General features: G+C 36.5%; 1 protein-coding gene across 2 annotated transcripts in view; it reads right to left on the minus strand.

The window, feature by feature from the left end:
- Positions 1 to 884: 884 nt before the first annotated feature.
- Positions 885 to 26,712, minus strand: part of FGF5 (fibroblast growth factor 5) — a 31,866-nt gene continuing 6,038 nt past the window's right edge. Inside the window, exons 2-3 of one of the 2 annotated variants that reach the window (XM_082389443.1) lie at positions 24,406 to 24,509; positions 885 to 13,530 (exon numbers count right to left, since the gene is read on the minus strand). In XM_082389443.1, the coding sequence (XP_082245569.1) occupies positions 13,183 to 13,530; positions 24,406 to 24,509 (452 nt within the window). In that variant the 3' untranslated portion in view covers positions 885 to 13,182. The remainder of the gene's footprint in view (positions 13,531 to 24,405; positions 24,510 to 26,712) is intronic. The other variant, XM_082389444.1, reaches the window with a different exon arrangement.

Raw genomic sequence — 26,712 nt, forward strand, 5'->3', positions numbered from 1 at the left:
GCGGCATCCATATTTTCCTGCCCTCAGACATCAGTGTTCCTGGTTCTAGGCCTTTGGACTCAGACTGAATTATACCATTGGCTTTCCTGGTTCTCCAGCTTGCAGATGACAGATGGGAGGATTCTCAGACTCCATAATCATACAAATCAATTCCTATATAAATTGCCTCTTTACATAGATAGATAGATGATAGTTACATAGACAGATAGATAGATCGATCCTATTGGTTCTGTTTCTCTAGAGAACCCTGACTAATTCACCAGCTCACGTTGCCGGGGAACTTTACAAGTCATCAAGTTAATCCCCATTAAGATGTCCAACCCCTTCCAGTTAATTCATGGCAGGGCTAAGGTCAGGGCACTGACTCACATCTGCCAATTGCAGCTCTTTCTATTACAAGCAGTTCACCCAACGGCTCCTCACCTTGGAGAATGCACCCAGTAAATGGAACAACTAACAGAAGAAGTTGTCTTTAGTCATTTTTACAGATTTGTACATAGTTCGTGTTTGCTAAATATTATCTGATAATAAAATGTGTGGCTTCTTAAAACTGTAATAAAATGATTGTTTATATATTAATCTGCTTTATATTTTTATTTGCTGCTGACCTGTGTGATTTGAAACTGATATTATTTAATAATAAATGTATATTTGACCTACAACATGAAATAAAGCATGAATCAAACAATTGTCAACTCGATTGAATCCAGTAATAAGGGTATACCATGTAAAATTTCAACCTGTCCAGCATTGTCAACGAAACACTTTGGACTTAAGTTATCTAAGCCATATCCTCATGTCTTTTGCCAAGGCAAATATCATCATAAAAAGACAATGCATTTCAAAGCTGATCAGATTAAAGATGGTTGCTAATGTTTAAAAATGAAGGTTAATGTCAGAAAATACAAGACAGAAGCTCACCTGGCACACTAAAGAATACGTTATGACTTATGCCTAAGGCTTCAATTCTTTGCTTCATCTATAAAGTAAGGATACTTTTTTGCTATATATTTGTTATATATATATAACATATCTGTATAGTTGTATATATTTATATTTACACAAATATATGGATATATTTGTTTCTATAACCCAGCATATGCATTTCTAAAAAATCACTGCAATACACAAAATTATGCAGTAAAAACCACAGGAGAAAATTGGGGGGGAGTTAGGAATACAACACTCAAAACTTCCTCAGGTGACCCATTAAAAAGGGCTAGAAACCTAATAAAAATGACAGCACAGATTATACATGTTAAATGGTTAAGAAATATATACATATGTATAGATATAAATATAAATATGCCATTTTACCTTTTCAAAAGTCTTAAGTTTGCTTATACTTAAGTTTCCAGTATAAGTAACAGAGAAAGAAAGCGGTAGAAAAAAAGCGAGACAATACTTTTATAATAAAAGAGCACTAAAGAGAGGAAAAGAACAGAGATGAAAAAATTACCAAAAAGGCTAAGAGGAGAAAGGGGGAAACGAAAAGGAGGGAGGGTGCCAAACTGTGTGACCAGGGTGGCTGTAGGGAGGGGTGTGGCTTGTGAGTTATTGCCAAGTTGTTTGTACACTCTGCTGCGGCTGCCGTCACCAAAACCTACAGAGCGGATGGCTTGAACAACAGAAATTTATTTCCTACAGTTCTGGAGGCTGGAAGTCCCAGACTGAGGTTCCAGTAGACAGTTTCTGGCAAGGGTTCTCCTCCGGGCTCTCAGATAACTGCCTGCTCTCTGTGTCCTCACGTGGCCTTTTTCCTCTGTTGCGTGAACCTGTGCATCAGTGCGAGGGTAGAGGGCGCTCTCTGCTGCCTCTTACTCTTCTTATAAGGACACCAATCCTAGCCAATCTATCAAATTAGGGCCCCAATCTTATACACTTGGTTAACCTTAATTATCTCCTTAAAGGTCCTATCTTCAAATACATGGGGGATAGAACTTGAACATATGAATTTGTGGGAGACACAATTCAGTCCATAAAATTGTTGAAGGAGGGTCGTCTAAATCAAGTGGAAAGTTGTAAAACCAGATGTGGACAGGTGTGGCTCGTTGACTTCATGAGAAGTGTGCAGTATATATTGTGTATGTCTATGCAGTTTGGTTTATCTGAAATGCATAATATTTCTCATGGATGAAATTTCATATAAGCAAACACGAATTTTCATTTTGTTCAAGTTGTTCCTTTACATATCAATCAAGTTGGAACAAATTAGCATTTTCAAAAGAAGCATCGCAACAAAACTGACCATATTCATTCATTCAATCAATAAATATTGGGTGCCTCCTATGTGCCAGGCACATTGCTTGGTGCCTGAGATACTGCAATGAATAAACCAAACAAGGTGGCTTCCCTCAAGGAGCTTACATTCTACTGGGAGGAGACAGACTACTTACATTCCCCTGGGGGAACCAGTAAACACAGAAGGATGTAAGATAATTAAGGAGTGTGTAAGATGCGCTAAAGAAAATAAAGAGAGGATGAGATGGAGTTAACTTGGGGAAGAGGTTTTAAACAGAGCTATCAGAGAAGGCATCTCTGAGGAGAGAGAGAGAGTGCAGTTGGTGGAGAACTGGAGGGAAGGCATTCCAGGCCATTGTGTTTGGAGCAGAGAGAGTGAGGCTGCTGGAGAGTGGGAGATGTGATGGGAGAGTGAAGAAGGGACCAGGTCCATTCTAGTGGGCAGAGAAGGAAATAAAGGGTTCTGAGCAGGACTTTGACATGATTTAAGTTTTGAGAATTTTACTCTGATTTCTCTGTAAAACCCAATCTTGTGAGAAGAGAGACCTGTTGGGAGGCTGTAGCAATAAATGGAGCGAGAAATGAGGGTGGCTTGGACTGAGGTATGGAGTAGAGAGAGCGGATTCAGGATTTATTTCAAAGGTTTGGGCAAAAGGAGTTACTGATACGTTGGATGAGGGTTACGAAAGAAAGAGGAGGCACAAGAATGATTCCTATTAGATTTTTGGCTCATGTCACTAAATATATCATCATGCTGTTTATTAAACTGTGGAAATCTGGACACTTCAGCTGTTTCGGAACAAGAGTTGAGTTTTGGACAGTCTAGAGCTCAAATTCCTGTTAGAAATCCAAGGAGCAATGTCGAGTAGGCAGCTGATTATGTGAACCTGGAGCTCTGGGAGAAGTTGAGGCTGGAGATTTAAATTGGAGAGTCATCAGCATACAAATGGTATTTAAAGCAGAGATGAAGTCACACAGAGAGTGAGTTTTGAGAGAGAGAGTTGAAAAGAGCTGAAAACTGAGCCCTGGGGTCCTGCAAGATTTAGAGGTCAGCTGCAAGAGGGGTAGCCCAACAGATGAGGAAGGAAGGGCTCATGAGTGTCACAGCACTGAAGAGGGAATCTGCACGGAGCTAGCCACTGAGCTGGCAGGAAGACCAAGAGTGTGTGGCGCTTTGGAAAATAACCAAAACAGGCGGTTCACGAAGGCGGGAGTGACCAACTTTTTAAGAGACTTTCAGAAATGTTGGTGGTAAGTCACAAAATGATTACATTCCTTGCATAATTTTAGGAAAATACAGTCCAAATGCTTTGGTATTATAACACATACAAACACATAGACTGACAGCCAATATCTTGGTGGAGTGAAGGGTTGATGCCTTAAGATCACACTTTGGATAAAAGGTAAGTTAGGGGTTGTATAGCCACTGAAACTTCTGAATTTGGCATTGTTTATAACAGTCTTTATGCCCATGAAAATGTCAAAATACATCCCCCCAAACGTGGAAGGAGAAACTTCTAGATCTTTTTCTTGTTCCTCTCTGAGTTTTCATTAGCAATCCAAGGTAACCCTTGGTGTTTAGTGCCCATAGTACCTTTTCCTGGAGAATGGATTCCCTGGAAACAATCTGTGTCTGACAGTAGCACACAGAAGGTTTATTGGGGAGTACGCTCGAGAGTAACTTCCCTAAGTATGGTTGCCAAACTTAGCAAATAAAAATACAGGGATCCCATACAACATCTGAATACACTAATACTAAAACATTATTTGGTTTATACCTGGAATTTTAATTAAACTGAAAGTGTTCTATTTTATCTGCATCCTTACCTGTAAGGAGGTAAAGAAGGCAGGTTAGAAGGAGGTGATCCTCTGTATGATTACAATGAAGGCCTCAGATGATCCTTGGGGCACTTTGAAGCTAGCGAGGTCCTCCTTATTTATTGCAAATTGTGGCAAGTGGGCTAGGCCATTGAATCTCTGAATCAGCCAATCACTGGCCTCATGATGCCCCTGGGAGTGGGTATAATCTTGGACAGGACTGTTATCTAAGGGCCAAGGGCCACAGCCTTGAGTAGGTGCATTTCTGGCAGCTGGGGAATGAGTGTCACAGCACTGAAGAGGGAATCTGCACGGAGCACCACAGGGTTCAAGGTTCAAATGCCAACACTTTAGAAACTATTCATTTCCTTCGAAGCGTTTTAACTATACATCTAATTAGGTAAGGTAGCTAAATATATTCTGCAAACCAAAAGTGCTATGTTAAAACCAAAAAGCACTGTTCCAATATAAGGTAGTAGTAGTAATTAGAGTAGTCAAGTTCTGATACTAATATTATTGCCTACCTGGACCAAGCCCCTCCACTATAGCATGTATAGGGCTTATTTGCTGAATTGTCCACCTTCCCATCTAGACTAGAAGCTTCTTGACAGAAGAAACCATGTCTTATTTATCTCTGTGTACCCAATACTTGGTACCGTATTAGGTATACAGTAGGTACTCAACCAGTGTCAATGGAAAATAAAGAGGCAGGAGATGAATAAGTAAGCCATCCAAATGATGGTTTACAACAATTAGACCCACCCTCCATTAGGGTGCAAGGAAGGTGATATTAGGCCCCAAAATCAATGTGAGACTTCATTTTCATTTTTCCTTATATTTTCTTCAGCGATACACAACTGGTTCTACCCTCTCTGGCCTTTGAGTTTCTTTATTAGGCAATCAGAACCTTGACCATATCCTGAATCATTCGGTTTATTAGATATTCACTTAATGCATTACTGTTTCAAGGCACCATTCATGACAGGTTTTTAAAGAGGTAAGGAGACAAGAACCCATTCCCATTTGTGTGCCTGCTTTTGGGAAATTTTGAGAGTTTCCTTCCTAAATGGAAGGTGACACTGTACATTACCTCAACAGTGAAAGCCCTGGTGAGAAGTCCAAGAGGCCTCTATTTCTCTCTTAACCTGCAACCTCACCTCTTAGGAATGCTTCCTTCCATTACCCCTTGAGTGAGTCACACTGATGCTTGATGATAATCCTCTGGTGGACATACTTCTCCTCCCAGAATGAGTGTTGACATGAAGAAGTCTTCAGATTCCCTACAGCCAGACCAGTGAGCCCAAATTTTAACCACATTGGATCTTGCCTGCACATCCTGCCTCTGGCTCCACACTCACCTTTCCTCCCACAGCATGACCATGACCACAGAAGCAGACACTTGCAGGGTGGTCCTCTGAGCACACCCTGGGGGCGAGAGACATGAAATACTTATTGACTGCAGGCCAACGTTACAGGAACGCTGGCTGAAAGCACTGCAAGTGTGCCTCTGTAACACTCAAGGTAGACACTGCAATATTTGCCAACCCCCTCACATGTCCTGGGGGAGGATGGTTTGCAGTAATCTTAGCAGCCCCCGAAGCAACAGCTGTTCTCAAAGGGAGTCTGATATAATCCTTTGTTTAAGACCAACAGTGGGAGGTAGTTTTGTGTTTTTTTTTAAGTTCTAAATTGTTAACAATTTTTCCAGCTTCCTGCAAACAGGTAGAAAAGAGCTGAAAAGTTAGGCAAGACTCAGGGCCACGTTCACATCTTGATTTTTTACCCACACACTTGTTCCTATCCTATGGACATCTTTGTCGTGGGAAAAAAATCAGACTCTGGGAAGCACAAGTCCGTTTTTCCCATTTCTAAGCAATACTGAAATTAGTTGGCCATTGACCTTCCAATCCCGGCTATCAGGTCAGTGTTATAAAAGATAGAATTAGAGGTCTCCATAGAAAAATGTACGTCCCATTTTCCCATGCTCTATTGTCTTCCTAATTGTCTTTCAATGAGTGTAGAATAATTTTCCATCTTTTCCAATAACCAAGAGAAAACATGCTATGAATTTCCAAAGGGAGCACCAAAGAATTTTGTGAAGTACTTCCAAAGTTATAATGTAACCTACAGCTTAAGCTTTAGGGTCTATTGTGGTAAATAGTATCCTAACATATTACATTCCTTTGGCAAGAATAAGTGTCTTTTTTAACTAACTGAGAACTGGATAAAACACTCAAAAGAAATAATCCACTACCCTGACAATAGAAGCAAGAATGTTAAGTTTCCTCCCAAACAGGTGCTATGTTTAGTTCTATCCCTAGAACCCCAGCACTATGCCAGTGTCCTGTAAGGGGTTAAATGAACATTGAATATTTTTATTAGAAATTTATTAGAGATTTCTGCCATAAATTATTAGCAGCCAAGAAATCATTACCCCTTTAGTTTGAGTAGGTTCCTTTGGACCTTGGAGTTTGCTGGACAGACTTGATTTCTCATCATTAAATGTTAAACTCCCTTAACTAGTAGAGACATCTTGTGGTTTGTGCTCTGTACCAGCACATCGGGCTCTGTCTTTTTCTCATTTGCTCTCTTGCTCTCCAGCCGGTAAAGGCTGAGAATCTCAGGTAGCATGATTTCCAAGGTGAAAGCAAACTCTCACTCAGAGTTGACTCAATTTTATAACCCAGTGATATAATAAATGTGGCAACATAAATGGGCATAGCTTTCCCTCCTCATCATCATTTACAGGAACTGCAGATCTCAGAGGAGATTTATAGTAGTCATTGCCATGACTGTAATTCTTTCATTACCTAAACAGAAAACATGTTTTCGCCCTTTTGTAATGCATCTTGTATGCGAAGAGAGAGAGAGAGAGAGAGAGAATAGACAGAGAACATACAACTTCTGACTGCTTTTCGCTTCTAGACTTTAAACTCATCCTGTCCCATTCTCCATTAAGATGTTGACTATTAGGGAGATCTTTGTATCTTCTTCTGGTGCATTTAATATTCTAGGATATTTCCACTTGCTCTCAGGAACTTTTTATGGAGAAGAATATAGAACAACTAGCAAACTTTTAAAAATGTAAATATATAACCTGTGTCAAAGTATGGTTATGGAATGCACACATCCCACAAAGAGAGCCCTATGGAAAACGAAGCAGGGCTGGGGCAGCAGAATGATAATTGCACTCCGGAGAGTAAAAGACATTGTGTTGCCTCCTCAGCAGAAATTCACCTCCCTGTATGAAAATCTGTTAAATTTTCTAGTTTCCCACAGAGGGAATGACAGAGAATTTAATGAGAAACACATTGGAACCGGACCTGTCACTGTGTGATTATGCATTCACTAATCTCTCTGTAGGGTACAGAAAAAGGCAGACTTCTCCGAGAGAGTTTATCTGACAAAAGGGAAAAAAACACATCTAGAAACAAATTACCAAAAAGTAATGTCTTCACCCTCCCACTGATACCTACTGACATCCCACTGGACTGCTTATTTGGCCTTCAAACAGCAAAATCATCGGGATTTGCACTGTCACCTATTTTTCTGATTGTCAATGAAACTGAAGTTTTGTACGACGACTAATTTATTGATATTTAAATACAGCTTGCAAGTGCCTGATATTTCTAGTCTGGACTTGGGATTTGTGTGTGAGAAATCCAAGTACAGTGAGGGAAGCAGCCGGTGTTCTGACTCTTGTTGGAGCCATTTTGTATCTCACAGGAATTCTCTTAACCATCATCATCCTCTTCATCAAGTAAATCTTATTCAGCGCTAATATCCATCCTACAAGCTTTTTTTTTGAGCACCTAACATATTCCATATAGAGACCTGTAGATATAATTATATAGCCCAGTACTTTGAATAAATAGAATGTCCAATAGCCTCCACGAAGTGTTTAAGTCAGAGGAACACATCATTCAAAATTGCTATATCAGCTAAGAGCATTTCTTAAGTTCCTTTTATTAGCCTGAACTTGGGTTGGGCAACGTGCAAGGAGAGAGCAGCTATATTACCTGCAGGAGTTCAAAATCTAAGACTATGTTGATGTCAACCTCTACAAGGAACATACTGAACAAGTATTGAGCAAATGAAGAACTGTTTCACTAGCTGAGTGTGTTGGCAAAGCAGGATTTCAGAAAATACTGAATTATTGGGATAGTAAGGGAATGGTGGTGGAATGCCATGAGCTATACATATTTGAAGGAGTGGTGTCAAGATGAGATTACTCATATTTCTTCGTGAATTTCTAGAAGGCTTCATGGAGAAAGTGCGATTTTGGTCAAAACAGAGATGTTCAATAATTACATGTTTAGTTAAGGTCATGAACTATGTATTATCAACAGTGACGCTACTCTGACCGTTCCTATCCGGATTAACAGGAAATTTGATTTAATTAATAGGAAATTAATGCAAATTTGCAAAGTCCCTCATGAAAAGGTAAGCCCAGGGAAATTCCCTGGTGGTCGGTTGGTTAGGACTCAGTGCTTTCACTGCCAAGGGCCCGGGTTCAATCCCTGGTCGGGGAACTAAGATCCCACAAGCTTCTTGGCAGGGCAAAAGAAAAAAAGAAAAAAAAAGTAAGCCCAGAATTGATCCCCATTTTTTAAATGTCTTGATCCAATCTCACACTCAGGTTATTTTTTTTCTTAATCTAAGACAAGGCCTTTTTAAAATATCTGTTTATTATTTCCTTGACAATTCTTTTCATGTGGTTGTCCAATTTCAACTGGACATAGATTTTTAGTTTTGCCTGAAGAGGAACCATGTCCTCTTTTTGGTACGTCAACATTTTAAGACTCAAACAATCACTGATGACAAAGCTGGAAATGACATTTGAGATAGCATGGGTGAAACAAGGCCTAGAGATCGACCTCTGATAATCACACATCAGAGTCAGGACAAAAGACAACTTAATAAAATTAAAAGTATGTAAGAGCTATTGCTTCCTAATCTAGTATTTTTATTACATAAAATTGTTTGAATACTGATGGATGATTTGTAGCTGAGTTGTCTGATGGTATCTCTGAATGTTGTATGTGATTCTTAGATGTAAAAAATGCCTCCACTGACTCAGGCTGCGTTCTTCTCCCTTCTCTCCTGTGGAATGAGATAGAGGAGGTAACGCTTTTCTTGGACTAATGCCTAATCATATGATAATCTTATTTCAAAAACCAACTAGTACAATTCGATGACTTACAAAAGAAAAATAGAGGAGTCATGTTCACTTACCTAAAAGTCTCTTTCGGGCTTCCCTGGTGGCACAGTGGTTAAGAATCTGCCTGCCAATGCAGGGGACACGGGTTCGAGCCCTGGTCCGGGAAGATCCCACATGTCGTGGAGCAGCTAAGCCCCTGTGCCACAACTACTGAGCCTGCGCTCTAGAGCCCACGAAGCACTACTGAGCCCACGTGCCACAACTACTGAAGCCCACGCGGCTAGAGCCGGTGCTCCTCAACAAGAGAAGCCACTGCAATGATAAGCCCGCGCACCGCAATGAAGAGTGGCCCCCGCTTGCCTCAACTAGAGAAAGCCCGTGTGCAGCAACGAAGACCCAACACAGCCAAAAATAAATAAATAAATAAAATTTAAATAAAGAAAAGTTTCTTTTAAAATGTGCAAAAAAAGATGATTGTCTTAAAAAAAGATTTTAAGTGATCAAAATTTAGTTGTAGCAATGAAATAAATCTTCAAGACGGTGTAGAATTCCTTGGACAAGATATTTTTGTTTTCTTCCCATTGCAGCATTGTCTACAATACTGTTTTTATTTTTAAAATTAACTGTACAAGAAATTTTCTGTAGCTGTAAACATTGTGCCAGATTTCAAGTTTTTGGTTAGTGCAGTATTTTCATTTCGTGATTGAAAATGTGGGAAGTTATGGTTTAATTCCTCTCTCCTTTGGAAGGGTAAAAATGTTAATGTGAGACAATTGTTCAGTTTTCTATTTCAAGATCAACTTTATAGAAAATTTACCTACTAGATTTATGGTGTTTTATTTTCAAGTACAATAAATAAAAGCATCTCAGATGATATAACTGTTAAATTTGGAAATAACTTTTGTCAGTGTCCTTTATCACCGTCACACAGTTTTTGTACAGCTGAGTCACTATAACTCAGCTAAAAGAACTAAGATAATTTATACATACCCACACTCTCAAATTAGTTTCTTGAGAAAGAAGTGACGGTATATTTTGTGAAATAAAAACCATGATATTATTACATCTTATTGAAAACCTCTATTTACCTCTACAGATGCTCCAAATAAAGATTATCTTAAATTAAATTAAACATAATATAATTAATAAAACTGAAATGTCATTCTGAAGGTGTTTGTCATCTCTCTTCTAGACAAATGAGGTTTCGAAATTGTAATGTAAAATTCATTGACATTTTTAGGTGAACACAATCTCAATTAAACAATTTTATTTAATATTAGATAGGTCTAGTTACTTCAAAATCACCAAAAATACATAAGCAAGGACCCCTTTAAAAAGTGCTAGGTATTGGTAAGGAATTATATTTATACATATTTTCTCTACATGAGTTCTTTCAATTAATTAATTTAGGTAACTTTTTGCTTCAGTGAGCTTTAATTAAATATAATTGTGTATGGCCAGTAAACTAAAGAGAAGTGTAATTTAAAGTTTTTTGTTTTTAATTTTAGCTTGGCTTTAAATTTTGAAATTAATGAGTCTTGACTTGCATAATATATTTTGGTAGCTATTCTACTTGAACTTCCATATGCTAATCAAATCAAACTAGGAGTACAAGATAAGGTAATTTTTTTAGTTTAACATAAATTACCCGCAACATTTGTCCAATACAATATATACATTAATTTAGCTTGTTGTTAATCATCATTAAAGTCATCTTTTCCTTGCCCATTTAGGGATATATGTCTACTGTTCTCCTGTTCTGCAATTTTATTTCTCATGTGTAGTAAGAACTTGATACACAGTACACAATTTTTAACGATATACTAAAATAAACTAGAGGATTATTTTTAGCTTTATACCATGTATATATGTGATATGCCAATTAGATAAGAGTTAGACATATCTGTGTTGGCAAATTTTCATTTCATTTAATCCAGGAGATTTTTAATGTATAAATTAGTTAAAACTATTGTAGCATTTTATTTTGTTTTTAAAAAATCATGTATTAAGGGATGTCCCTGGTGGTCCAGTGGTTAAGACTCCATGCTTCCACTGCAGGGGGCACGGGTTCCATCCCTGGTCGGGGAACTAGGATCCTGCATGCCTCGTGGTGCAGCAAAAATAATAATAATAATAATAAAATTTAAAAATAAAAAATTATGCATTAAATGCAAACAATGTTTAATCATATTATTAGTTTTATAATAAAACACCATACTAGAGTATATGTGTGATGTTTTAGTTGATGGATGGATTTTATATATATTGTATATAATATATATGTGTATAGTTTCCATTAAAACAAAGCAGTCTGCTTAAATGGTAATAAGTTCAATTTTGCTGAGTTTCTATTTTGCATTTGTGCATCAAAATAAACCATACTTTGTTTTTAAAAGAAGTTTAGCAATATTCTCTAAAAGAAAAGAAACATGCTTAAATACAAACCATAAACTTTCTGTGAATGCTTTTGCTCTTCCTATGAGACATACTTTTAAACATTAGCTTTACCATTTTTATTGCCACATTTCTGAAGATAAACACTTATGTTTCATAGAACTCCATAAAAATGATTACCCAAGAAAATAAATTATGTAAATTCTTTTAAGTTAAATTTTCTGTGACTTATGCCCAACATCCAGTATTTGGGTTGACAATTAAGTGCTATTTTCAACTCATCAAATTCCCAAATTAAGTTTCCCATATCGCACAGCCAACTTTTTAAAAACATACATCAGAAATTTTCCTTATAAAAGGGCAGATCTATTCACTGGGATGGTTACCCTTAGGATAGGAAACTCAAAGTGTGTTTAACTGAGTAATAAGAATATTTTTTGACAGTGGGACTTGACATGGGTAACTGTTACGTGATTCATCTCCTTTGGTTCTCTGTGTTTTTCCACTAAGTGGGTTGCTCCCTGTGGATCTATAGAGTGGAGATAGCAGAGGGTCATAAAAGAGGTATTTTAAGCACTCTGGTTTCATAGTGTATGCTTGATGGACAGAATAAAATGTATTCCTCCAGCTGTTAAAGAATGAGGGCAGGGTAGATAAAAGGAGAAGTGAAGGCAAGGCAGAATTGGATATCAGTAAATGCTGCAAACTCAGTGTACTTGTACCTCTAATCCCTTTCCTTATCTCCAACTTTTAATTCCACCAAAAAAGTCCTTATATTTTCTCCTTACTTCCCACTCATTGTAGCCCAGCCACCAAAGAGACAGGATTCCATATAATAGCATGAATTTATACACACACACACACACACACACACATACAAACCCAAGCTCAACATTTGGTGCTGTTGAAGAGAATTTAAACATTTTAAGATGCAAGACTAAACTTACATTATCTGAGGTATGGTAAAAAAAAATAATCACAATAAAAATTAAAAGTGCAATGAATAAGAAAAATGAAAAAGAAATCCACATGTTATAAACGGGCTATAAACACATTTATAATTCATAAATTGCATTAAAATGGCTGTTTTATGTCTTATTAATTAAAAATAACAAAAGTAAGAAAATATGCTCGATGCAAGGTACTTTAAAAAAAAACAAAAAACAAACGTTAATAAAATACTTTTATCTGCATCAAAATAGTCTTTGGAAACCAAAAATAAAAATGTATCGTATGCTTTTTCAGGTTGATCTGTAAAAGTCAGAAAAATACATAATCCCTACCATTTAACTTTCTGGAAACGGAGTCCCAGTATGCACCAAACATAAAGCAAAAGGCTTTATGTCATACTGAACTAAAGCAGTGAGCTCCCTATACTGGTACAAAGAATTCCAGTTTAGTTCCTGTCGGGAGACATTTTTGTTTCAGCCAAACTGAAACAAATGTCCTGACTTCAGTACAGTGTAGTGTAACTGAAGCTGTGTCCAAAAAGTTGTCTTCAGAGCGCAAAGACACCTACAGAAACTCCTGAGGGGAAGGCGTGGTTTCTCACAAGGCCAAGATGAATATCATCCAAAGCGAAACTTGAGTCTGTATTTCACTGTGTTGGGACTTCTCCGAGGTGCGGAAAGGGGAACCTTTGGCTTGATGGGATTAGGTGGCTTTTTCTTTTCAGGAGCAGTAACTGTGAAAGAAAGTTCTGGCTGCTCTGATTGCTTGAATCTTGGCAGAAAGTGGGTAGAGATGTGCTGAGGTTTAACACGGGGACTGCAGCCCCGTTTAGCTTTCCCTCTCTTGTTCAGGGCCACGTACCACTCCCGTCCCGTTTTTTCAGTTCTGTGTATTGCTGAGGCATAGGTATTATAGCTGTTTTCTTGAAATCGCTCCCTGAACTTGCAGTCATCTGTAAATTTGGCCTGGGGAATAAAAGAAGAAGAGGAAATTCAAGTAGTGATAATATTTTCAGCATGTAATAAAATGAGGTCTTTTACTGTAAAGAAAAACCAAGAATTCCATTGACCCCTGCCCTCCTATTCCATTCTCTTTTATAAAGACACATTTGCTTCTTTTAGAGTTGCTTTAAAATTACTATTTTCATTTCTATATTCCTACTTTATTCATCTTTGTAATGCTAATTTTTGTTTACTATGTACAATCGTGAAATAATAGCAATGTATATAAAAATAACAGGAACTCAGTATATTTAAATTCTATTACTCTTTTTAATTACTTTGAAATTTTTAGTTAAAAATTTAACTTATAAGATTTTCCCCCTCTCAAGAAAATAAACAGTACTATATTATTAAGAAACAATTGCTGGGTAAAACATGAATTCATTCAGAGAAATGGGGTCATATTATCCTTTGAAACAAGAATACATTTTTCAATCTTATCAGTGTGCTTCATGGTGCTGAGAAAGGGGTAGCATATGGCCCTATTAATATTGCATATGTTAGAGTTCTTTAGGAAAGAATGTATCTTCACACAGTGATACAGGAGAGTATATTTGATGGCAGGAAGAAAAAAATTACCTTTGGAGTCACTAACAATACTTCAGCCAGATCTCTCTCTCTGTCTCTCTCTCCACACACACACACACACACACACACACACACACACACACACACACACACACAACTCTGCCCTTGAAATGCTCACAGAACAGCGGATTAAGCAAAGAAGTAGACATCCATCACAATGCAGCTTGATAAATGGAATTATGACAGCGGTATGCAGAGGATACAATGATAGCATAGAGGATGGGCATCTGAGAGGATGGAGGTAGCAGGGAAGAGGGCAGGAAGTCTTCCTAGAAAAGATGACTTCTGAGCTGAGTCTTCAAGTCCAACAAGGTGTGAGCAAGGCAAGTGACGTGAGAAAGGATTTCAGGGAGCAGAAATGGTGTGTTCACAGGTCAGCAGGACACCACTATAAGTAGTTCAGTGTGACTTCCACTTAGGACGCACGGAGAAAGGAAGAAGAGATGAGGATGACCAAGCAGGCCACAACAAGCTCTGAAAAGGCTGAGTTTGCCGTATTGAGGAAATTGAACGACCACAGTACAGGGGAAGCAAGTGAGAATGTGTCAGACAGACATGCGATCAACTGCCAATCCTGCCAATTGAGTTCTTAGCTTTAGGCTCTTTATCCACAATCCTTGCAACTGTAGGGCTATTGTGAGAATCAAAATATTTTTCTAAGGAAAGGATCTGGAGCTTTCATCAAATACAAGAGTCCATAGCCCCCAAAGAATTCAAATTCCTAAGCTGGACTAGACCAACATGTTTCACAGTTTCAGGGAGCACCATTTGTATAAATGTCCTGGGCTTGGAAATACCAAATATCTTGACCCCTATATATAAGAACACTACACACACACACACACACACACACACACACACAGATGATTCTTTCTATATCAAACCAAGAGGTTCTATAATGGAATTAAAAGTCCTTTAATTCCCTTGCTTTTCTAATAATGCCAAACTTCCTTCTGCAATGCAGATCCCAACACTGTAATCTAGAAGTCTGAACATTGCAAGACAGTCTACACAGAACTACTGTTGATGGCCACATGGAATTTTTGACTTGTGCAAGGTACTGACAATATCAGAAGACAACCAGTTTCAGAGTATTTCCAGCAGCACATTTATCTTATGTACAACAGTCTATCCAGGTTATTTACATTCGAGTGTAGTTCAATCAATAAAGCTCTTTATTTGGAGGCGATGAAGCTATATATAAGCACTTGTCTACTGACGATTCCCTGGACTGGTCTCTAGCAGGATATAAGCCACTATTTTTTTTTTTTTAAGAGATTGGAGTTTATTTATTTATTTATTTATTTATTTTTGGCTGTGTTGGGTCTTCGTTTCTGTGCGAGGGCTTTCTCTAGTTGCGGCAAGCGGGGGCCACTCCTCATCGCGGTGCGCGGGCCTCTCACTATCGCGGCCTCTCTTGTTGCGGAGCACAGGCTCCAGACGCTCAGGCTCAGTAGTTGTGGCTCACGGGCCCAGTTGCTCCGCGGCATGTGGGATCTTCCCAGACCAGGGCTCGAACCCGTGTCGCCTGCATTGGCAGGCGATTCTCAACCACTGCGCCACCAGGGAAGCCCCCTGCCTAGCTCTTAAAAGGACTTCAATGCTCTCCCATTCAATTAGATAATCCCAAAGTTTTATTTTAAGATAAAAGCTATAACCATCTGGAATATTTTCCGCTACAGAAAAGAACAAGCATTTTAGAAAGGTGTGGGAGATTTCATTAAAAAAGGTAGCAGGTATATTTACCCTGCCTCAGATTTTTTTCTTAAAATTTATTTGAATAACATTTTTAATGTATAATACATTATAGACCTGACTTCTACCCTTGTTTCACCCACAAAAAAATCATTTTCCTGAAATAAAGATAGCAGTGATTGCTTTATTCAATTTTGACAGATTTTTTTAAGTGTACTGCATAATTTAACCTTATTTTTTTCTTAATGGTGTCAAAAAAAATAAAGAAGGAACATGTCTTTTTTTTTTTTTTTGTCTTTTTTAATTGATGTGGCCAACAGACACACATGCGTGTGCATGCACACATACACACACACACACACGGTATATTAACCTATAGCAATTCCATCTTACTGTCTTTCATGGAGTGAAAACCTACCGACGCCACCCCCGAAAATTATTCCATCTGAAAATTTTCTCATTTCCCCCTCAAGGTTCATGTTCTAAGTTCTTTCTTAAGAGAAGCCTTAAAGAGGATGGCTGTTCAGGCTCTAGATTTTTCAAGGGTCACCTAACTGTCACATGGGGTAGAGATGTTCAGAATTCTGAGGACCCACACACTACTTGCTGGCCCTCAGCCATTCCAAACCCCACATTAAAACAGGAGTGAAGGCAGTCAGACTGTTTTGGATTTCTTAATTGACTTCTAATTTAATATTTTGTCTGAAAAATTCTTCCAGCTACGATGGAACAGAACCATTTGAAACAAACATAGTGAGTTTTTCATCAGGAGATCTGGTTTCTTCTGGAGGGATGGACTATTCCTGTCAGTATTCCCGGCCCTGTTCAGACAACACGGCGACGCTAAGCAGTTCATCTCTGTCCCTAATGTTACGCATGAAGCATCTTCACAACAGAGTCACCAAGCAGCAGAGCCATTTCAATATATTTACCATTTACCATTACACAATTTTAGATAATAAACTTTCCAGGTTACTTTTAATTTGTGAAATCTCCTTTGAATTATAAAAAGTGCTTTAGCAATATATATACTTTTAAAACAATAGAACTGGATTATTTCCCTAGAAAATGGGAAGTGGACGTAAAGACTTTATCTACAGTTCAGCTGTGAAGTAGAGAGGTAAATCTAATTTCAAATAAGCTATTGAAATCAGGACCCCCACAACCTCCACCCTACAACCATCAGCCACTACAACAAATGCATTCATTGAAATGTTCGTAAAGAGGCCCTATCTTTGTTTCAAACTCAGTTTTTTGTGGATTCATTCCACAGATATTTATCGACTGTATATCACATGCCAGACACTGTGCTGGTTGTCACTTTTACAATGAACAACAATATAGCCATGGTCCTGCCCATGTTCTTTGTTGACTTAAATTATCTATGTTTTTCTCTATAATTTCTCCTTGATCTTGCAAGTGTAAAAATAAGTTATAGTCAACAAGCTATAATTGCAAAACTAACCTGTTTAAATTGGCTGATTTCTATGTAATTTAAAGGAGTCTTAACTGAAAAAAACAGATGAAAATTAAATTAAACTACTTTTGCTTGAATATGCAAATTATTCAGAGGTGGGGCAATATAGTGCTATTAAATAAAACAAGAATTTTTGGCTTAGGAGGATACTTTACCTTGATTCTACTCATCTCCTCGCGTGATGAGGGCACACAGTGAATATTTAAAAGAAAGGTCAAATTCAGTTCAAAGAAAGTAAAACTTTGACTGTGATATTCCAGAAAAGACTAATTCTGCTTAATTAAAATCTGAAGGTCAATGAAACCAAACAGAGAATTCTTTCTGAAACAATATTTTAGAAAACTTTCTAAAACCTCTTAACATAGTTTTGTTCCTTAGTAAACATGCTCTGTGATGATTGAGACTCTTGTAGCAAATGAGTTGGGGCTATGCCTACAAGTCCCGATTCTCATTACGTGTTACTGAAGAAGTAAATATCCATTGTATGAAAGAGGTATATAAAGAGGATTGAATTTGGACTAACAGCAGTACAAACCCTGGAGTCTGCAGGCTATTTAATCATTTAATCAAGTTAAGTTCTTTATTTCACTTTGTTTTCTGTGATTTGCCTCTTCCTCTTGAAAAACTTTATAAAGTTAAGAAATAATTAAATATAAGTAACTAAAATGCTATTATAGACTATATAATATTATTAAACAATTAAACTATTATCATAGACTGCAATGAAAACAATTAAAGACCAAACTGTGCTCTAAGCAAAGTTTTCTTGCTGCCTGCATCCCTACACTTCTGGTTCCCCTGCCTCCTTTCAATGCATTTTGGTTCCCACCCCTAGTCCCACCAATGGGTCTGCCCGGGTCAGGTCTCCTAAGCCCAGGCTGTTTTGTATGGTTGTGAAGGATGTTCCCAGCACAAAAGCACCCACCTTTGGTGGTGAGTGAAGGCTGAAAGCCAGACCCTTCTCCAACTGCCCCCAAGCAGAGAACCCCAGAACAGGGCAGCATGCACACACAGGAGCTGCCTCTTTCTCTTTACTTTACAACAAGCCTCATATGGGTCAGTTGACGTATGACCATCTCCAGAGCATGATCATACTTCCTGCTTGACACTAGGTATCTGGTCATTCTGTGTCTCAGTTCTTCATGCAACCAAGGGAATATACAAGTTGGATTTAAATCAGCCTGAGGTAAGGTAGTGAAGAATGTTAGCCACATGATTTCTCCTCCTCTGAACCTCTTGAGTTTGACTGCAAATTACTCAGGGAGCCAGGTCAAAACGCAGATTCCCCAGGCCCTATCTCCAGAGATTGTTTTAATAAGTCTGAGCTGAGACCCTGGAATCACATCATTAACCAGCATCCTGTGAGATCTTGATGCAGGTGAGGTGAGAACCACACTTGGAGAAACATGGTATAAGATAGTTTACTGTCTGATGCTCTTAATAGCTCAAAAAAGCTGGGCTATTGAGGGCTACCACGTGCCAGGTGTTTTACATATATTATTTCATTCTTGCTACAATTCCATGACTATTAGGAAGTTATTACCTGATTTTCCAGACAGAAAAGTAAAGAAAAGGATTCGTCTAAAGCCCCACATTTATCACGTGCCAGGGTAGGCCTGTGACTTAAATCTCATCACTGATTCCTAGATTCAAGCTCTTTCGGTAACACTGTACAAACCCAAGGCATCGCCTAGGCTTCTATATAGTCCTACCTGCCCTGAAGTTGCTCCATATTAAAATACTGATGAAAAACAAGTGCCATTCCCCCAACGATCTAAGATGTAGAACACCATCTCTCACTTTAGGCTGAAATGGATCTCTGAAATTACAAGTCGATTCATCACAGGCAGATTTCCTCAATAAAATAAGCCCTCTAACCAGATTTACATAGTGTGAAATTAAGAGAAAACTGACATTTACTGCGAAGGTAGAACACTGAACCCATTTTTTAGCCTGAATTACTAGCTATTCAATTCTACTATGTAAATTGAAAGCTCTTAGAGGGCAAGGCGAGTTTCTATTCAATGCCTTTATATAGCTCAGGGTCTTGACTGCAAGAGTGGAGTGCTTAAAAAAAAAAAAAAAAAAAAAAGAGTGGAGTGCTTAATAACTTATTTTTTTTTAAGATGTTGATAACCATTACTCAAGCCTCCGTTTCCCCTTTCAGTAAACATGCCCAGCTTTAGGGGCTGCGGACTCCTCCTCACTCTGTCCCCAGCTCAGGAAGTCTAGTCCGGACTCTCATCCCGGGCAAGCCAGCTGGCACCCTCTGAAACCAGGAAAGGAGGCTGTTCTAGTCCTTGCTTAGGGCTGATCAAGCACACATTCCACACCTATTTCATAAACTCTGCAATTAGCTTTCCTTCCAAACATGATTCCCTAAAACCCTGAGAAACAAAAATTATTCCACCACGTGCTTCTTTCTGTATCTTTAAAATGAGCTAAAATGTTTTTCCCCAACAGGCAATAAGTGATCATGCATACTTTATGAAAAGATTGAAGAATTCATGATAATCACCTTTTTCAAGATTTAGATTTTTTAAGGGGAAAAACACGATGCACAAGAAGGATCTTAAAAAATTATGAGATTATGACCATTGGAAATCCTTGTCTCTTTAAGATCTTGAATCTGGGAATTTTGCTTTCAAATTAGGTTCCTTGGAAAAAGGAAAACCCAGGAGAAAAGGGGCTACTGTAGGCAAGACGAGTTTGGACCTAATGAAAAAAGAGGCCAACAATAAATGGGATTTGCGGCTGGTCTAAATCTCTGAGGGGGTCACAGCTGCCTGACCCCAAAATCAGAAAGTATTCTGAGAGGAGATAGAGGATCATCAAACAGCTGCCTGAGAGCAAATTCAGGAAGATCTGTTCTAACATTAAATGCTGAATACTTTCCAGGAACTATTCTAAGTGTTTTATACGTATTATCTCATTTAAAATGCTCAACTATCACCATGTATTTTTACTTTAATTTTCTTCCATTTATAGCTGATAAAACCAAGGAATAGAAAGATTAAGTAAAATGACACAGTGTATCTTAAGTAGAATGACACAAATGAACTGTGCTCTTCACCACCACACTCAAGATCTTCTACTCTTACATCTGGACCCACCTCAGATAAATCCAGAAAGGTTCACTATGCAACTTTGGATAAAGACAATAAACCTGAAGAGAGAGCAAGAACAGAGTGAGGAGGAGCACGGACAGACAGGCAGGCAGAGATAGAGACCAAAAGAGAAGGGGGCTTAGCCCCACAAAGCACCGCAGTCTGGGAATAAGTTGAGAAAGAGGATACAGGCCACAGTGAAGGCTCTGACTAACCCTCATGGCCCTTGGGGAAGCAATTACCTGCTCTTACTCTCAGTGATTCCCAAGGCATCTTGAGAAGAAGACCAGACACCTTCATCCTTGTAAAGAATGCTGAAAAAAACTTGCACACTAGGAATTTAAATGCATTGTCTACTTAGGGTCTATCAGTCAAGGTCTTAAGGAGAGCTGCGTGGAGATTAATATGAGTACGTAGGTTGACTGAGTGCATGAGCAGAGCACACCGAGATGGCTGAAGTTCAATGAAAACTTCTCTTACCGAATTAACAAACTTAGCACACAGAGGAAATCAGCATATGTGTTGCCTAAGTTTAAACTTTCTGGCCTGATAATAGTGTTTACCATCTTCCTGTCCACTGACAATGAAGCATTTTCTAAATGAAGAGTTTCTGTGAACAAAACAGATCTCCTTCTGTCCTGAAAGTACATCCTAAAAGGGGTTCCCTATGCAACTCATCTTCACACTGAATAACCAACATTTATAAAACTGTGTGACAAGTTTTGTGGTGCACACATCCCCTCCTTTCTAGACTTTAAAATCAAGTAGGAGACACAGAAGTAGATGGGAAAAAAAAATCCTCCAAAAGGGTTTGTAATGAGAGAGAGAGAGAGAGAGAGAGAGAGAGAGAGAAACAAGCAAAAATATTCTAAGGATGAACCACAGTATTCATTCTTTAAAACGTAATACAAAAATATTATTAAAACATGCAATTATTAATTCCTATAAAATAATAGCTGAAAACAGTGTAAATAGTTCCAAATGAAACAAAATATCTTCTTTCAAGCTAACTTTTCCCTACCAAGTATTATAGCATTTAAAGGGAGAGAGAATTTTTGAAGTATGTAATTCTGGTTCAATCGTTAACTGTGGTAACTTGGGAAAATATTTAACATCTCTGAGACTATTTCCTCACCTAACTATGTAATGAGATAATGTGAATGAAAGAGATTTTAAAGAAATATGCAAATCTTTTACCTCTGCCAAGTAGCTAATTTTTAATAGTCTGATTGTTACTATAAAAACAAAGTTGAAAATCTCCTATTATCCATGAGTATTTCTCGATACGCTATGGGTTTACTTTCCCCAGAATTATATGAATACTTTAGATTTATAGTTCACATTTACTTTGTAAATAAAACCCTAAAGTTACTCTTTATTTATTTAAAATTTTTTTCCAGTTTTATTGAGATATAATTGACATACGACATTGTGTAAGTTTAAGATGCACAACTCGGTTTTATATACATATATTTTTGAAATGATGATAAAGGTACTCTTTAAATGCCTCTGCACAATTATTAATTTAAAGCAACTCACTAATCCTAAGCAACATTTAATCCTAAAAGTATAAGGGGTTTTACCCTTTTTAGTGGTGATGAAATTTTGTAAAAACCAAAACTAAATCAAATAATTATATTTAAAGCTAGCTATAAGAAAAATTTTTCAACATGTTTAACTAGAAACTGAAAAGAGGAAAGAAACCATCTGGCATAAAACTAATAATGGTTAGAATTAATACTATTTCTAAATTCAACTTCCTTAAAAATAAATCACTTTATAATTTAATTAGTTTTCCATCTAGAGAAAAAGTGCTAATAAATGCTAAGAGAAAGTGGGCTTGGACAAATGGTTTAGAAAGAATCCACATAATCGTAGGGCTTAATTTTTTATCTACAATTCAGCTCAAAGTCATCAGAATGACTTTTATATCAAAGGGCTTCAGTGAGTGACAAGAGCAAGGCTTGCTTTTGTACTGTTTAAAAGTCATTATTCCATGAAATAACTTTAGCCTGCCAAGATGAGAAAGAATAACAGATGCTGTTTTTGCATTATCTGCATTATTTCAGCCAGCCATCCTTAGACATTTGGGTCAAGTTTCTGGAAATTTGTTACTTGCATTTGACAGAGGAATCATGTAACCTAACCTTTCAGTTTGACCTTTCTAATTGGCATCCATTTGTAGTACTTCGCTTTCTGTTGCAATTATCCTTAAGCTGCCCCAAGGTAGTCTATTTTTTTGCATGTACTAAAGCATGAATCAGAATATTTAAAAAATTAAGATTTTCACCCAAAACAAGCAAACCAATAGAGAATTTCTTTTTAGGCATTGCATATTATTATGATGCTTAGATTTTGAAGGTGTTTCAATCTTTTACCACCTTAAAGTAGATCAAGGAAAAGTTATTCAGTGTAGATGCATTTGATCATTGTTTTTTATTTTGTATGTGGATTTTTAAAAATCAAATATTTTTTAAAAATAAAATGGCATGTCCTACTTTTCCACAGCAATGAAGAACTTTTCCCCTTAAGATATGTAATAAATCAAAGAGCAATTATTTTATGAACACTATATTGTGGTTTACTAGAATATAGTAACCAGCTCAGAAGATGAAATAAGTAAATCTGGTTATAATTCTTGTAATGGATAATCAAAGAGGTTACCAAAGATTTCCCATCTATCTTAATAAACTGAGATTTTAGTAGTTTATTATATTTAGATTATATTTAAATTATCATTCAATAATAGGTAATATTTACTGAGTACTTACAAGGTATCTAATACTGTTCTAACAAGCTTTATATATATTATCTCATTTAATCCTCAAATAACTGTAGAAATAGCTTGAATTCTACTGTCTCCTCCAAGAGATATTAACAAACCACCTTTAGATGCTAGAGAAAGGAAAATTGAAAGTCTTAAACATTAAACCAAGTGAAATTCTCATTCAATTTTTTAAAGGTCTGTAAAGAAGAAATCATAATTAGCAAGTTCCAATTGATTGCACTCAATTAAAACTTCCTATATACTTTGAAAACTGGAAAAGTGGTATTTCTCCAATTTGTTTAATAAGAATTAAAGTGAATAAGGATTAAAGGAGTAGCTTTAAAGAAGAATTGCTTTTTAAAATGATTTAATATGACAAAACTCAGTACACTACAGAAAAAGCATAAATCACTTTTAAGGGCTGTGCATACTACTAATACAAATAAACAGAATCTGTGAGCGGGAAAACTAAGCTAAATATATTTTATTATCTTTAAAACATTTTAGTGCTTCCCAAGTAATGAGCATTTTCAGAACAAAGCATAGAAATCTATAATTTGTAAATTGATTACAAACTGTGTTAAGTGGGCTGAAGAAATTTTTGAGTGCAAAATTAGTCTTCATAGTTTCAAGAAGTGTTTTTGATGCAACAAAAAAACAAGATGAAAATTTCTCAAATGAATCAAATTAAATTTCTCTATTAAAGGTCAAAGTCTTCTCACTATTGGTTTCTTCCCTCCATACTTATTGATATGAATATACGTTATATTACTTAGACTCCATTTTTGACATCATGAGTAGCTTTTAAAATTAAGAACATGATCTACTGAACACACACACACAATCACCATAAACATGTAAATTAAAAATATAGTATTTCCATAACATTTCTCCTCACTTGGACCACTTTTAAGAAATAAATAATGGCAATCACTTAGAGAATGCTGTTTTCAAATACAATTACCCTTAAAACTTCTTGTGGATTCTATATTATCTTCTCAAGTAAATAAAACATTTAAATGATCACTTACAAAAACACATACAATTCTCTTGGTTTAATGTACATATAATTTTACAAAAACAAAAAAACATTAAGTTCTCTGGGCAAATTGTCCTATCTATCAATTTGGAAAATCACTTCATTCCATTTTACAAATATAAAATCTCTTTAACACCTGTAACAAATATAAAGTGGTTCTACTTACACTTGCATGGAGTTTTCCTTTTTTTGACATCGCTAAAAATTTGTTGCTGAAAACTCCTCGTATTCCTACAATCCCCTGAGACACAGCAAATATTTCCAAAATACCTAGGATGACAGAAATCCCAAAATAAAACACAGACTCTTCTATATACCATTGTGAAGAATTAAATTTCTACGTACATTGTCTCCATTCTTTATCACTGTGATTTTTTTAAAAAGTATTTAACATCCTTATTTTTTGTGACATTTATTATGTAAAAGAAATAAAAAGGTCTAGCACTCAAGTATTCATTTAAAATGATAAATTTCAAGGTTCAAAAATTTGTGCTTCATTAGTAATTCTTTTTCTTCTTATAAATGATAAGTCACTTTTAGTAATCAATGTTTGACAGTAGAATCTTTTCAAGTTCTAAAGGAATGGCAAAGACTTTTTAAAATGTTTTACAAAACAGTCCTCATGCATTGTTTTTCTGTCAGAGATAATACAGTACTTTTAATATTAAAGCACAGAAGACGGTACTCAAGATTAGTATAAATCATTGGAAGCCTTGAAAATAATACTTATTTACATAAAAGAAATCCCTCTTCTCAAATGATCATAATACAAATCGATAAATCAATATATATCACACTCTATCATTTAGTGAGTTGCTCATTTAAAGATTATACATAAGATACTGAAAGCAATATAAATAATCTGAGACTATTGGCTCAGTGAAGTGTTTGATGGATTATGGTTTGAGACATCTTGCATTTTGAGTGACTTTTCTGGGAAAAATTTAATGAGGTATTTATTATGTTATTGTTTATATTTGGCATTTAGTAGTCAGAATTATCAAGTCGATGTCCCTCTGTCTCCTTTAATAATTTGAAAGTCCACATCCAATGGGTCAAGAAAGTCACACACCACAGTTTAGAGTATTTTAAGAAGATGAAACTCATAGTTTGTATATAATTGGGATTCCTGCCTGTTTACCATAAACTTGTATGTAATGTTATATGAACAGAAGAAAAGCATAGAGCTTTTTGTTAATTGCCTACAACAAAATGCAAAAAAAAAGGACAAAATAATATGGTCCACTAAAGCTAAAAAAGGACTTGTCCTGGAAGAAAGGAAGGAAGCAAGCAAGGATGGAAGGGAGGAGGGAAAAAACATCTCCACATTTCAATCTGTAATATTTTGAGTACATATTCTAATTAGAATATGTCAATAGGACTATGACGAATAGAGAAATTCACCAGATTTTCTTAAAATAGCAGTCTCCCCCTGCAGTATTGGAAGTACATATAAAATTATTCAACTTACCAAATGGAGTGTATTGTGGATACACATATATGTATAATACATGTAAACACATATATGAATATCTTTATAGAGCACTTATGTTGAACAATGCGACCTAATACCTATAATTGTAGCAAATACTGCCGCTTATTTATTCAACCTGATTTCTTAAGAATACTTGATCAGAAAGTTCATGAAGGAACTATTGTTCTTGTGATAAGCATTCTTAGCCTAGAGTAAATAAAACACATCTCAAGAAAACTGCAGCTACCACTTTATTAGTGGCTGTTGCTTTAAAACAAACCAAAAAAATCTAAAAACTGTTGGAAAGGAACTACTTCTGCTTCTAGGAAGAAACTCCTAAAAAAACACTGTCTCAAAAATTTCTTTCCTTCAAAATGTTTTCAAAATGCTATTTACAATAGATTTTGCTATGCAAATTATTTGACTGTGATGCATACCCAAAAAAGATTTAAAAGCATTATCATTTTATCAAATAGTAACAAAGCACACAGAATCCTTTGTAAAGATAAATTTACTACACAATGCAGTGCTGTAATAATATTATTAATAAAACATGAATAAAACATCTGATACAAAGTTATATTTCTATCAAAATTACAGAATGATATTGAAAAACAGTATTAATGATTTGGGATATTTCAGAGATGGGGGATGTGATTGTGAATACTGTGTAAATGTCTGTTAAAAAATGAGACAGGGAGAACATGAGAAATCATCTGTGTGTAGAATGACAGCCACAAAAGAGACAATGTGGAGTTGCTAGAAAAGGAGACTTGACCATATGTTTCCCCCAGTTTACTCCTGGTTCTGCATTGTTAAAGGTTTTTTTATGCCATTGTCTGGAAAATTACCTGGTTTTGTAAATGCAAATCTATTGTGTATTAGTGGGAAAAAAAATACATGGTAGCATAAAAGATAAAATTCTCATTAAGCATATATGTTTGCAGACTATCATTTAAGAGGTCAAGACAAAAGGACTCTGTAAATATTTCTTTAATG

This window comes from Balaenoptera borealis (genome assembly GCF_965194805.1).
Source record: "Balaenoptera borealis genome assembly, chromosome: 4".
NCBI lineage: Eukaryota > Metazoa > Chordata > Mammalia > Artiodactyla > Balaenopteridae > Balaenoptera > Balaenoptera borealis.